This window comes from Podospora pseudocomata, chromosome 3, assembly GCF_035222375.1.
Source record: "Podospora pseudocomata strain CBS 415.72m chromosome 3, whole genome shotgun sequence".
Taxonomy (NCBI): Eukaryota; Fungi; Ascomycota; class Sordariomycetes; order Sordariales; family Podosporaceae; genus Podospora; species Podospora pseudocomata.
Window position 1 is genome coordinate 3902971 of NC_085887.1, and position 14071 is coordinate 3917041.

Sequence of the window (14071 nt, forward strand, 5' to 3'; positions counted from 1 at the left end):
GAAGATTTCTCTCCCTATCTTCTACATTCACACCCCTCAGTCTTCCAATGAACCTGAAGCATGTAAGCGCCGACAGAAAACAAAAATTGAAAATAAAATGGGTGGTAAAAAATATAGGTACTTCGGTACATTGAGCGGATGACCACGGTTTGAAACCTAGCTTAGGATAGTCGATGACCCTATTTCGAAGCTGCAGAGTTCCGAACCGGCTGTCAGGTTCGCATTACGAGAGAATAAATGGTTGTGTAACTAGATTCAAGCTTGTTCAATACACAGCAGAGCAAGCAAGAGGAACAAATATACAAAGTCTACCCCCTTCGGCCAAATGTAGCAGTGATAGTGCCGCTGTTGACTCCCACTTGCTGGCCACTATTATTGTTCCCAAAGGTGATTGTGGTTCCCTGGTCTGCTCGGGCATTTGCGGCTGCTGTCTGGATCACGGAGAGCAGTTCCTCAAACAGCATGCGCGATTCATGCAGTGCTTTCTTTTCCATCGCAACCTGCTTCGTCGCGCTCGCCTGATCGACGTCCGTTTCACCCTCGCCCGGCTCTGCTAGGGTAAGCGCTACCAGCTGAGCACTAACTTCGGCCGACTGATCGTTTGTCGCTGTGATTGCATTGTTAACCGCCGTCTCCTTCGTCGATATTATCGTCTTGATCTCTTCGGCCGCTTGAGCCTGCTGCAGGGAGCTGTGTCTAGGACTCATTAGTGCCTATCCGTCTGGGCCTGAACTTTCACCTACAAGGTTGCAATGCTCGTTACAGAGGTCAGCGTGATGTTGCATTGCTGAAGCTGCTTCGATATGGATTTGATGTGGTCCTGTCTGAAGATGCCCAGAGTTGCGCGGTCTCGCCAGGAGAGCGTTCCATCTGTGCTGTGCCGGGTCCAGCGATCGAGAGAGGTCTTGAACCTTTCGCAGGAAGTTTTGCAGGAAGTTATCGTAGCTTTCGACTGGGTAGTAATAGCATCGCCCAGGGATTCCCACTGCGAGTCCGTCACAGCCCCCAACGAGTCAAGAGCAAGTTCCACTGATTGGAGATTGTTGGTGAGCGCCTTCACGGTATTAGGTGCGTCGGCAATGTTCTGCAAGTCCTCTACCAAGAGTCGCACGCAGTGCAGCGTTGGTGCGACAATACCCACGACGCCGGCTGTGATACTGAGAGGATCCATATTGGAGTTCTGAGGATTAACATGTCAACCAAGCTGCCTCGTTGATGCTTACAGAGTGGAAGAAAGCTGAAACCACTGAAGATTAGGCTTGAGTCGCTTAATATATACTAAGTAAAAAAGTGAAAGACTGGGAAAAATTGGGCGCGTTGGGCATCACGAGCTGGGTTGAGCAGCTTTAGACTTGCATGAAGGCGGTCGAGATGCAGCTTCTGGCTTGACTCTGATTTGCGGAACGGTTTTTGTGGAGGCAGTGCAGTGTCAAGTTTTGTCTGGACTTGCGACCGGCAGGGGGATCAATCTCTGTAGAGAGCAGGTCGGACCAACCAAACCGACTGCAAATTCCCTTTTACAGTTGAGGCTGAGTAATGCGGCAATACGCCCGCCAATGACCGGCATCGAATGCTATGAGAAGAAGAATTGCCAAGTAACTCTGCAAATATAAAAAATGCCCACTTCCGATCTTCGCCTCCATCCACGAGGTTACAAAACACACAAATGGCCCGATCTTGACGCTACTTACCTCATCGTAAAACCCAAGTTTTCTCTACGCTTCCGCCACGCTGACGAGCTCCGGATAGAAAGTGCAATGTCAGACAGTTATCGTTTCGGCGACTATAACAATGGTTCCCAGGTGGGGACTAACAGGGGGACGATCTACAATACTTTCCCGCAGACGCCAGGTAAGATTACCAGAGCGCTGTGAGAGTCGAGGGGTGCACCGCTAACTTCCCCAGAAAGATCAGAAACCCCACCGCGGCCATTCGCGACCATCCCCTTCTCCCGCGATCCCGATTTTGTCAACCGCGGAGACATTCTCGAGCAAATCGACCGGCGATGTTCCGAGCCCGCCGCTCGTGTGGCCCTCGTAGGCTTGGGCGGTATCGGCAAGTCGCAGCTGGCCATCGAGTTCGCTCACCGGATCACTGAAAAGCAGCCGGACATATGGGTATTCTGGGTCCACGCTGGAGTGTATGAGCGCGTCGAGGATGGCTTCAGGACGATTGCCAATACCGTCAAGCTGGCCGGCCGGAACGAGCCCAAGGCCAACATCCCACAGCTTGTGTACAGCTGGCTGTCCAACGAACGGAACGGCAGATGGATCATGATCCTTGACAGCGCTGACGACCGCGATGTGTTCGACAACGCGAATATTGCCCACGGCACGACCAGCGGCAATGAGCGCGAGAGGCGGCCGTTTGCGACATACCTACCGCAGAGCCAAAATGGATCGATTATTGTCACAACACGTAACAGGGGAGTTAGCATTCAGACTGACCGGGCGCCGTCAAAATATGATCGAAATCGGACCGATGGCGCAGACAGATGCCCTCGCACTCCTGGAGAAGAAGCTAGGATCGCCCGCGGATCTAGATGTGGCGGCCGATCTCGTACAGGCGCTCGACCTCGTTCCGTTGGCCATTAGCCAGGCTGCCGCCTACATACAGGCAAGGGCGCCGCGGAGCTCGCCCGAGAAGTACCTAGCTGAGTTCCGGAAGAGTGAGCATAGAAAGAGCAGTCTTTACAGTACGATGCTGGGGACCTACGACGGGATGGAGGCGCATCGAACGCGGTTCTTACCACATGGCAAATATCTTTTGACTACATCCGGTCTAAGCGGCCGTCTGCGGCGGATCTCTTGTCACTTATGAGCTTTTTCGACCGGCAAGGTATCCCTGGTTGGGTTTAAAACCTCGTAGAGTTACTAAGGAGGATATTCCAGGACGGCGTATAGACGAGGACGGAGATACAGACTTTGATAGCGGCAGAAGTGCTACAGATGGTGCCGTAGATGATGACATGGATGGTGACACAGATAGTGACCTCACGGATGATAGTGCAGATACCACTGATGATGGATTCGAAGATGATGTGGCGATGCTGAGAGACTACTGCCTCATAGCGACGACTGAGATGGACGAGTTTGAGATGCACGGGCTTGTGCAGTTCTCAACGAGGAAGTGGCTGGAACAATGGGGGCAGCAGGAGACATTCAAACAGAAGTTTATCGAGCGAATGGCAGCGTCATTCCCAACTGGAAACTACAAGAACTGGGCGACTTGTCGAAATCTCTTCGCACACGTTCAAGTGGCCGTCGCTTACCAACCCAGCGACGATAGGAACGACCTATGGGCGACACTTTTGTATAATGGGGGTTGGTTTGCATGGTCGCAAGGGAGATACGAGGTGGCACAGCGGATGGTGGGCAAAGCGAGACGAGCCCGCGAGAATAGACTGGGAAAAGAGGATACGGCGAGTCTACATAGTATGTCACTGTTTGCTCTGGTCCTTTTGGACCGAGGCCAGTGGGAGGAGGCCGAGAAGCTGGAGGTGCAGGTGATGGAGACGAGCAAGACCAAGCTTGGGGCCGATCACCCTTCTACGCTAATGAGCATGGCCAACTTAGCGTCGACATACAGGAACCAGGGCCGGTGGGAGGAGGCCGAGAAGCTGGACGTGCAGGTGATGGAGACGAGCAAGACCAAGCTTGGGGCCGATCACCCTTCTACGCTAATGAGCATGGCCAACTTAGCGTCGACATATTGGTACCAGGGCCGGTGGGAGGAGGCCGAGAAGCTGGAGGTGCAGGTGATGGAGACTCGCAAGACCAAGCTTGGGGCCGATCATCCAGATACGCTGACGAGCATGGCCAACCTAGCGTCGACATTTTGGAAGCAGGGCCGGTGGGAGGAGGCCGAGAACCTGTTTTTGCAGGTGATGGAGACGAGCAAGACCAAGCTTGGGGCCGATCACCCAGATACGCTGACGAGCATGGCCAACCTAGCATCGACATACAGGAACCAGGGCCGGTGGGAGGAGGCCGAGAAGCTGGACGTGCAGGTGATGGAGACTCGCAAGACCAAGCTTGGGGCCGATCACCCAGATACGCTGACGAGCATGGCCAACCTCGCTTTTACTTGGAAAAGCCAAGGTCGACACTCGACCGCCTTAGCACTAATGAAGGACTGTGCCCAGGCTCGGCAGCGACGACTTGGTGCAGAGCATCCAGACACCCTGTCGTCTTTGGCCATCGTCACCAAGTGGGGTAGCTAGAACATGTTTCTTAGTTTCGTTTTTATGGTCTACTGTATCTGGATAATGTCCTTTGACTTTTGCTTTTGTGATACGAGTGTACAATTATGCAGCTACCGAGTCGTTATTATATGCACATTTCAATGGCTACATTCTTTGTCATTTACGCAACTGGTAAATACCGAAAGAGGCAGTGCTTTTGTCATCGACCGTCCCAGTTGCCCAATTTTGAAGCTGGGGTGTAGCTGTGCAAAGTGAGCCCAGATACATTGTTGCCAGCCGCAGCCAAGGATGAAGCCGGCCCGTGAGGAGACAGTTTCAACATTGAAATTATGGACACAAATTTGGGTCCCTTCCTATTATTATCAGACGGATTGTAGTACAATCCGTTGAAAAGTGTACCAAAAGTTCCGCTCCACTTTGGAAGCAGGGGGTACCTGTCACGGGCAGGACAGGTTGACGGATTAATGACAGTAATATTCAGCTAAGCTACAGTCTGGGCTCTATTCCGTCGGGTACGGGCAGGCTCTATTGTGAAGACGTAGCTCAAAGAGCTACACACAGGTCTCGCGGCAGCGTGATGCGAAGTCATTCAAGTCGCATTGGCCCGTGCTCTGGACGAGCCAAGCTCCAATGGATCAACGACGGTCACGGTGCAACCGCCGTGACACAAGTGAAGGTATAAACGTTATAACGTTATATATATATTTAATGAATGACCTAGTTTGTTTCCCTGCCATCTCACCGCCGCTTGCCGCTCTCATTTAAGGCCCTGAAACTGTTAGACACGTGTTCTCTAGATACTTTGAACGGCTCCCACTCAATGGGGTCATCGATGATGAAGGAGTTCTCGGAATCGTCCCATTCCATGACGAATTTTATGCTGCAGCTAACCCGAAGATAGATATTAAACAATGCAGGGATATCCTCGACCACGCCACACATTTGGTCTGCCGTCATCGTCCGGGCAGGAAGGACCTCTGGAGAGCCACTCTCATTCTCTGTCGCATTGGTGACCTAAAGCTTCTCCCGACGATCCCAGCGGTACTGGAGCATGAAGGACTCGGTCGGGTCAGGGTGCATGTCCAGACTGTAAATGTGTAGAGGGAACGAGCCCTTGATATATCCATTTAATTCGGCAATATCTCTGAGTGTGACGAACTTCAGTTCCTCACGCTTACGCAACGGGCTGCGATGTCGGCGCTTTGGGGTGCGAGACCTCTTGGCGTCCAGTGCATCACGAAGTTGGCTGCTATGCGTGTCAACACCTGCCTCCCTTCTTATGTCTGATGTACCGCCGGAGGGAGCCGTGGGGTCTGGGCATGTCTTTGGTGCATAGTCGCTTTTCTGGCGGCGAGTCGCTGCCGTTCGGGGTCGAGACTGGCCTTCCTCCTTTTCAACTCTTTTCGAGTGGGGGTAATCGTGACTTGATGGTTGTCCGTGGCGTTGTTGGAAATAAATTCCCAGGCATCATATTTGGATACCAGCGTACCTGCATCTGCGGACTCCTGATCCTCCAGCTTGAGCTCCAGTGACGGCGTCTGGGTTTCGCTCATGTTGTCATCGGTGACGCCGGTCCTGTTAAGGGGTGGTATTGCGGCATCGACTCCGCCATCACAAACAGACGTATCAAGCCGCTGTTCGAGCCGAGAGCTAATGTGGAGGGATACAGTGTCAGTTTCATGGCCTTGGGTGTCGTGTTGATTGTCCATGACTGGGCCCATTGGGAACGGGGAGAGAGGATACGCCTCAGTCAGCTGAGCCGTCGATTGGCCCGCAGAAAAGGGCGATTTCGTCAGGGCGAGGGATGGTGCAGACATGTCGACGTCGGCGCTTCCCTGATATCGGATTGACATGCTGCTTGGATCCTCCATCGTGAACGAGAAACCGGCCGTCGAAAAGTCGTCCCAAGGCAAATTTAATGCTTGGTGTGCTTTCGCTCCCAGCAGTGCAAGACCCTGGGTCATCCCGAGGGGCATCTCCCGAGCCGCACGGCATGATGTTCTGAGTAGGGCGTGTGCCGCCGACAGGGGGCTCCACCTCAGAAGGGGTGACAGCCTGGTGCAGCGAGGGATCATCGAGACGAAACAGTTCAGCCAGTTCTTCGAGGAACATACGGTCTTGAGACGAGAGCTCGATGAGCCAGTCAGTCTCGTCCAACTCTTTGAGCTCAGGAGCCATGGCATCATCGAAAGACAACATGGACTCCATTGCACCATCACGGATGACCTGGGTAGATTGAGATAAGGGAGCGGATGTGTTTATGCCAATCGTTTGGGTAAAATGAGGATCATGGCCCGTAAAATCATGACGCTCCATTTCGGGGTCATTGCTAGGCGGAGAAGTCCACAAAGGAATAGTCGAAGAGTTGACCATAGTGCTGATGTGACAAGGGCTGTAATATCAGGGCTTGGAACTTCATGGTTCAATTCAGGCTTATAATCTTCAATGGCCTCGAAGGTCTGTGATACCGAGAAGAAGAAGGAAATACAGTCTTGATGATCCTGAACGCGTATTTTATCCTCCCTTGCCTGGCCCGTGCCCTTGTTGGCATCAGGCCGCTGCCAAGTCCTCCAATATCTTACAGAGCCAGTGGGCTTCCTTTGATAACCACCATGCCTTCTGATTGTCTGCCTCACTTTGACCACTGGTTCACAACTTGCAGTTACCCCTCCTTGCGGTGGTATCGACAGTGTTGTTGTGGTTGCGGGTGGTTGGCTTTTGCCGTGTGACAGCTGATAACGGCAATGGCAGGATAGCTTCCTCCTGGCAGTAAAGATGAACGTTCGACAGTAAGAAAGCAGAAGTCGAAGCTTTTGAAAGTGCAGTGATGAGAAAAGAGGTTAAGAGCGGCGGTGAACTGTCGGTAAGACGTGATGAAACAGAGAGAAGGGGAGAGAGGGGGGAGACGACGATGAGAGAGGGCGGATGGCTTCTTATACCCTCATCACGCTGGTCAGTCCCTCTCACTCTCTATCCAAGAGCCTAGCCCCTGGTGGTAAACAGTGGGACAGAAAAGCCAATAGACGGTCCTAGAACTTCAGACTACAATGTGACTGCCTTGCAGCTGATGGCAACATCCAGGGGGTGATTCGATGGCAGTCCTTCCTCCATGTGCCATTTCCTGCCGAGAGCGCGTGCTGATGCACGAGGGACGGATCGTCCGGGAAAAAGGGTACCATGTACTGCGAAACGTGTGTGATGATGGTATGTTTGGCGATGTATTTGTGACCTGGCACTAGGCGTCTAGTGGGACAAAGCAGTAACGTTGACCTCTTTCAACGCGTGAATGCGTTAGGGAAGCATGTACCGTAACCTTGGCCCATGGCGCTCTCTCAGGTATATGATGGTGTTTCTATTATGATGTAGCGGAAGATCCGAGCAAGATGGTTGGCTTTGTGACTGAGAAAGGTACCTATAAGAACGCGTATCCCTCTTCCCCCTCTTCAGCCAAAGTGTACCTGACTTTCCATCTCTTAGGAATCCTTGGATCCAGGAAGATGGATATCAACCGACTCTGCAACTCGTCCCCAAACATGCGCCCAAATCCTCAATCACAAGCGCGGCACCAAGAAGTGATCTACCTTACTGAGAAAGTCAACCATCAACTGTCAGTGAACCAAGCACCACACAAGGCTACCATCGATCTTACAGACGATACAGTTCATAACTGTTATGTCTGTTCAGCTGTCATACAAAACAGCACCTGGATTGGCAAGATCATGGTGTGCATTTCTTGCGGATGTCTTACTTGTCACGCATGCCACTTTCTGCCCCACACTTCTCGTCAAGGCAGAGTATGTAGCCCAATGCCACTGCGTCTTTATGCAACAGACTGCTCTGTCTGCTTTGATGGATACGCAGTTGGAAATCAGATCTTTACATCGAGATGTGGTACGTGATGAGGTGGATATTCAACGGACACAGAACTTTGCTAACACTTCAAGGTCATGTGCTATGTGGTTCTTGTCTTGGCGGTTGGGAGAGAATGAATTATAGCCGGTGCCCATCATGTAACGTATATTATAAGCGAGTCGTACATATAAGCGAGTCGTACAGTCTCCACCTGTCACGAAGTGGCCAAACGAGAGACAATGCTGCAAGGCTACACTCAATTGACGAGATACTAAGCTAAAGAAGAGAAAAAGGAAAGGAAGGCTTTGCCTGGCCTGGCCTGCGAGGAATTTAAGGTGCAAGGCTGCAAGGCTCGGTGGGGCAGGGCAGGTGAATGATAAGATAAGGTCAGGGTGCCAGTGCCAGTGCCATGACATCACCCCCCCCCGCAAAGAAGCTCGCGTTCCGAGTAAGCGAGCGCTTTTATAAAAAAGAATTTGCTGCTTCGAAGACTTGAAAATACCTCTTCCCAACATACTTTTCCTCCCAACTCTGACAAGTGTGCATCAACCTGCATCAACTTGCATAAGACTTGTTCTGACCTGCATAATCCTTCATCACTTTCCTCTGATCCGTGTCGAGCGACGCATGGTGGAAGCCCTCCTGACGAGCGGCTTGTTGTCATCCGGGTGTGGAGGGTCGAAGCGATCTTCTTCTGCTGCTTTCTTCCATTCCGCGAGCCTTTTCGGTGGACCTGGTCTGTCGGCGTATTCGGCGTGATACTCTTGTAATTTCGATGCTGAATTCTTGAAGTTGCTCGCGTCGTACCACTCTGGATCAGGATCCCAACCCCTCCATTGGACTTGATACTGTAATCTACCGTAATGCTCGCGGGAGGTGAGAATCCGATCGACTTCCCATTCTTCCTCGCCGTCAAGCTCGTCACTCCCCGGGTTCTCTGATTCTTGCCCAGGTAGTGGGTTGGCGGGGTCCTTTCGCAGCCGGTCTGCGTGAAACACGCGGGATCCGCGCCACGAGGCTGGAAGCTTCAGCTTGTAGGAGTGTCCCTCCATTTTCTCGATCTCGTAGGAGTTCCGTGTCATCGGGAAATCCAGTTTGTCGCTCGGGCGGTCCGTTGACCAGTTCTTCTTAATGATAAACACCTTGTCGTTAGGGCCTTCTTCATTGACCTTGAAATCGGGGACTCGGCGTTTCTTGTTAGCCTGGACCGTTTGCCGCTGTTGCGCCTTTCCCATGAACTCGCGAGCTTTCGTCACCCAGGATTGCAGCAGCTTGGCGCGTTCCTGTGCCTCGCCGCGGTTCAGTCGTTCTCTGGCCTCCATGGGTTTCGAGAGGTCGGTGCGGGCTTCCCAGTCGAAGTGAGTGGGCATTGGGCAGCCCATGATAACTTCATGTGGCTCGCAGTTAATCGACTCGTGGGGAGAGGAGTTCTGGACCATGTCCATCGCTGGCATCGCGATCGACCAATTATCCTGGTGGTGATTCACGAATGGTCGTAGGCGCTGGTCGATGTACTCGTTCATGATTTCGGCCTGCCCGGCGGTCTGGGAGTGTCCCGACGACGAGAGTTTCCACTTGACTCCGAGGATTCGCGACAGCTCATCCGCAAAGTCGGCCACGAACTGAGGGCCTCTGTCGCTGACGATCTCTTTTGGCACTCCGAATATACGGTAAGGTCCTTCGTAATACATCATCGCCGCATCTTTTGCTGTGGCACTTGTCGTGCACGGGGTTGACCACACAATCTTACTCAGGCGGTCGATAGTAACCAATACGTTGTTATATCCCCGTTTGTCCTTGGGCATACTCTTGAAGTCCATCACCAAGCACTGCCAAGGGCGCTCAGGAGGCGGCAGCGGGTGCAACAGACCGGGAGTCTTGTCCCGGGGGTTCTTGGCTGGGAAACAGTAGCAATTCGCAACGAACCTGTCGACGTCAGCTACCACTCCGGGCCACCAGTATCGGGCGGCCACCAGTCTCCTTGTCTTGTTCCTGCCAGGATGAGCTGTTGATATCCGGGTGTGTACCTCACGCAGGATGGCGGTTCGCAAGTTGTCGTCCTCCGGGACCACCAACCTCCCCTTGTAGAGCAGTATCTCACCACTCGTCAGGGAGAACTCGCTCCTCGTTCCATCCGACGCTTTCTCCCTATACTCATCCAGACTCTCCGACGTCTTGTTCATCTCAATCAACCTGTCCACCAGCTCCAATCCTGACATCTCGGGTGCAGGTGCATCCTCATCCAGCACCATCAAAGGGAAGACCTCTCCTTCCCACGCTTCTCCTTCCGCTATACCCTGGACATCCAACACAGCTACCACCTGCTCGTCACTCATATCTTCCTCTCTCATGGGTCGGAAGATCTGCATTGTTCTCTCCGCCTCCTTCTTGTCCTTCTGGGTCTTCAAGTCTTCGGACTTCCTGGACAACGCATCCGCCGCAGCGTTTGCGCTTCCCGGGCGGTACGTGATCGTGAAGTGATACTGGGCTAAGAAGTCGGCCCAAGCGGCTTGTCTCTGGTTGAGCGTCCTCTTGGTGCTGAAGTACTCCAAGGCTTGGTGATCTGTGACGACCAGGAATGGTTGGTCTCGAAGCCCGATCAGTTCAGCGCGGAAATGCATCATGGCGCGCACCACTGCCAGCATCTCCTTGTCGTGGATAGCGTAGTTGTGCTCAGCGCCTTGCATGGTTTCCGAAAAGAAGGCTACCGGGTGCCAGCCGTCGTCGTGTTCTTGTGCGAGCACTCCCGCTACCACGCCGTCGGAGGCATCGGTTTCGATTCGTGTAGGAAGGGCGAAGTCGAAGTGTTTAAGTACCGGTGCCGACAACAACAACTGTTTCAGTTCATCAAAGGCTTGTTGTTGTTTACCCCCCCAAGAAAAGGGCTGATCCTTCTTCGTGAGCATCGTCAAAGGACGGGCGATTCTGCTGTATTCTGGTACGAACTTCCTGTAGAAGTTACAAAATCCTAAGAAGGATTGGACCCCTTTGACCGTGTGTGGCTCCTCCCACTGCTTAACGGCTTCAACCTTAGCTGGGTCTACCTCAATTCCGTCGACGCCCACGATAAAACCCAGGAACTTGGTCTTCGGGACGTGGAATTCGCACTTCTTGATGTCTGCATTCAAACCGGCCTCCCTCAAACGGGCCAAGACCTTCTTGACGTGCTCTATGTGCTCCTCCTCCGAGTTCGAATAAATCAGGATATCGTCGATATACGCTGAGCAGAACACATCGAGGTAATCCAGCAACGTGTCGTTGATAAAACGCTGGAAGGTCGCCGGACCGTTGGTCACTCCAAAAGGCATCACCTTGTACTTGTACGTTCCCTGACGGACCTTGAATGCCGTCAGCTCTTCTGATTCTTGGTCCATCTTGATTCTGTGGAAAGCCGAGATGATATCGATCTTGGTGAAGATCTTCGCTTTCGTGACGCGCGACAATGTTTCCTCGATCAAGGGAAGGGGGTGTATATCCTTCTTTGTGAGGCTGTTTAGTTTCCTGTAATCCACGCACAGTCTTAATCCTCCGTTCGGTTTTTTTACAAAGATGACTGGTGCTGCCCAGGGGGCCACGCATTCCTCGATCCATCCTTTCTGAAGGTTCTCCAGGATATACTGTCGACAAGCTTCCAATTCTTCCGAGGACATCTTGTACAAGGGGTTGGACCCTATGTCTTCAGGTTTCTTACCCGGGGTAAGTTCGATCTTGTGGTCGTAGTTGCGAGAGGGTGGCAATCGGTCCGAGTCTTTCCTGCTAAACACATCTCGATACTCGTGATAGTGTGACGGGAGCACCGAGTCAACCAGCGCTCTTAGACTCTCCTCATCTTCGGCCAGAGGGTCGTCTTCAGCTTCTCTCTTGCGGGCGATCTGTATGTACTTGTCGATTTCCATCAGGGTGATAACTCCCACCTCAGGGGTGTCAAGCTTCCCTGCGACCTTGAGGAAGGTTTCGGCTTCCAACACGGCGATGTCGATGGTTCTGTCCTTGTACCAACCGACACAATCTCGCTTCAAGATGTAGGCGCCTTGGCCGTCGTGCTTGATCCGGTCTCTCCGTTCTTTCTGCTTCTCGCGGGCCTTTCGCAGCTCCTCCAGGGACGGCAGAGGCTTCGGCTCGTACCCATTGAGGGCTCTTGTCATGTTGCGTTCTCCCCTCATGATGGCGTTGAGCAGGCCGGGGTGGGTATCGACCATCTGGTCGGGGATTGCCCACCGCACATGTTTTTCTTCGGGGATGGGGGAACTGTCGGCTTCCGCTTCTTCCCACTCACCATCCTCTTCATCGTAGAGCTCCTTTTCGTTTCGCTCAAGCTCCAGGATGCGTTCCTGAACCAGGAGCAGGGTAACGTCAACCTCCCTGGGCACGTTTGTTGCTTTGGGGAGGCAATACGGGTCGTCGGGGGCTTCATGCGCCTCGTCGCCCGGTGTGGCGGCCTCACCAGGAGCTGTGTCGAGGTCCTCCTCGAACACGATAGCTCTCGATTTAGGGTGCATCCAAACAGACCACTCCTCGAGCCATATCTTGCCCAAGATAATGTCGGTGGGCATATCCAGTACCAGCAGGACCTGCTCCTTCATCATCTTTCCTTCCAAGAGTAAGTCCACCACGATGGCGACGTCTACCTTTTGTCTTCCTTTTCCTGAGTAGCCTCCCACTACCACGGGGGCGAAATCGCTCCTCTGCGGGACGCCCATCTTTTCGACCAATTGCTTCGCAAACTTCACACTCACAAAGCCATACCCATTAGCTCCCGTGTCCAACAACGCGTTGTCTGTGTCAATCTGATGTCCATTATAGGCTACCGAGCAAGGGTACACCAAGGGGGAACCCCCGATGAATTCTGCTATGGGAAACCCGTCACCAGCATCCGTCCTGCCTAACAAACTGACCACTTCCTTAACCAGCGCGAGTGACACTTCCCCTGGGGGGGAGACCTTTTTGCCCAGGGTTAGTTGTTTTTTGTCGTGCTGTCCTCGCTGAGCTTGTCCTTGTTCGAGGTGTTGCCAGAGTCCTCTCTCCAGATGGAGTCGCGAATGGCGTTGAGTCGGGCCTCGTCGTTGGCGGCATTCTTGTTACCCTCCCTACGCGAGGGGCAGCGGCGAGTGGTGTGTCCTCTCTCTTTGCAGATGAAACACTTGCCCTCAGCCATCAGCTGGGTCATCTCTTCGGTAGAGGGGCGAGGGGGCAGCGAGGCACTGCCGGAAGAGTTGCCATTGGAGGGATTGTTCTGGTTTCCCCCAGAGCGCCCACCACGGTTGTTGCGGTTACGACCACCACGGCTACCAGAGCCCGTGTTGTTGGTGGACTGGCCACTCGTGTTGGCGTTGGCAATCTTCAGGTTAGACGCAGCCTCAGCATTCACCCGCATGTAATCTTCGAAGGAAACGTTCTTGTCAAGGAAGGGGATGATTGTGAGGTTCATCAGGGTGATCGTCAGTCTGCGCTTGAGCTCGTGCTTCCACAGGGCCTTCGGGATGTGGCACTCGGCAGCCAACCGCACGAAGGTGTTCTTGAAAGTGTGGAAATCTCCGCTGGCCTTGAACTTCAGAGCGTCGAACTCGTCGCGGGCCTCCTCGATGCGGTTGGGGTTGTGGTACTCGTTCCACAAATGCTGCAACAACCTAGCCGAGGTGGTCAACGGCTCGGGGTGATCGTCACGCAGATACGGCTCCAAGGCAGAGGCAGCATCTCCTCCCAGGCGGCTCTCAATGAACGCACACACGGCGTCGTCGTTGGAGAAGTGATCACTGTTGACACGAAGCTTGTTCCGTAACAGGCGGTACCACACCTCGAAAGACATCTTGTCGTCCTCCTTCTTGTTGTAGAACATGGGGGGAGGCTCGATCTTGGTGGATTTGCCAGTGGTCGAGACGTGGGTACCGGCAACCGAGGTGGAGGCCGGAGTCTCTTGTCTAACACGACGCCCCGCCGCCAGTTCCTGCTCGAGTTCTTGAATGCGCTCATCGCGCGCGTCGATCTGGGGGAGGATACTCTCCAAGGCTTCTTGGC

The 14071-nt window shown here is 53.3% G+C and overlaps 3 protein-coding genes across 3 annotated transcripts; 1 reads left to right on the forward strand and 2 right to left on the reverse strand.

Annotated features, from left to right (window-relative positions):
* Positions 1-205: 205 nt before the first annotated feature.
* Positions 206-1495, reverse strand: QC762_0060050 (uncharacterized protein). The gene is made up of 2 exons (XM_062883585.1): positions 744-1495; positions 206-696 (listed from the first exon to the last, which is right to left on the reverse strand). The coding sequence occupies exons 1-2, from the start codon at positions 1169-1171 to the stop codon at positions 309-311; spliced, it is 816 nt and encodes a 271-aa protein (XP_062745380.1). The 5' UTR covers positions 1172-1495; the 3' UTR covers positions 206-308.
* A 121-nt stretch (positions 1496-1616) lies between these two features.
* Positions 1617-4222, forward strand: QC762_0060060 (uncharacterized protein; the record flags this gene model as incomplete). Its single annotated transcript, XM_062883586.1, is given in 4 exon segments — positions 1617-1851; positions 1906-2418; positions 2426-2779; positions 2787-4222. Coding segments are annotated over 4 exon segments (2538 nt in total).
* Positions 4223-5481: 1259 nt separating this feature from the next.
* On the reverse strand, positions 5482-6577 carry QC762_0060070 (uncharacterized protein; the record flags this gene model as incomplete). Its single annotated transcript, XM_062883587.1, is given in 2 exon segments — positions 5482-6039; positions 6056-6577. The coding sequence occupies 2 exon segments, from the start codon at positions 6575-6577 to the stop codon at positions 5482-5484; spliced, it is 1080 nt and encodes a 359-aa protein (XP_062745382.1).
* Between the last annotated feature and the right edge of the window lie 7494 nt (positions 6578-14071).

Bases quoted from the DNA above. Each gene is read 5' to 3' on its own strand.
- QC762_0060050 (XM_062883585.1), bottom strand. From the start codon at position 1,171: ATGGATCCTCTCAGTATCACAGCCGGCGTCGTGGGTATTGTCGCACCA. The intron at 697-743 runs GTAGGTGAAAGT...AATGAGTCCTAG, and splicing joins GTAACGAGCATTGCAACCTT to ACACAGCTCCCTGCAGCAGG.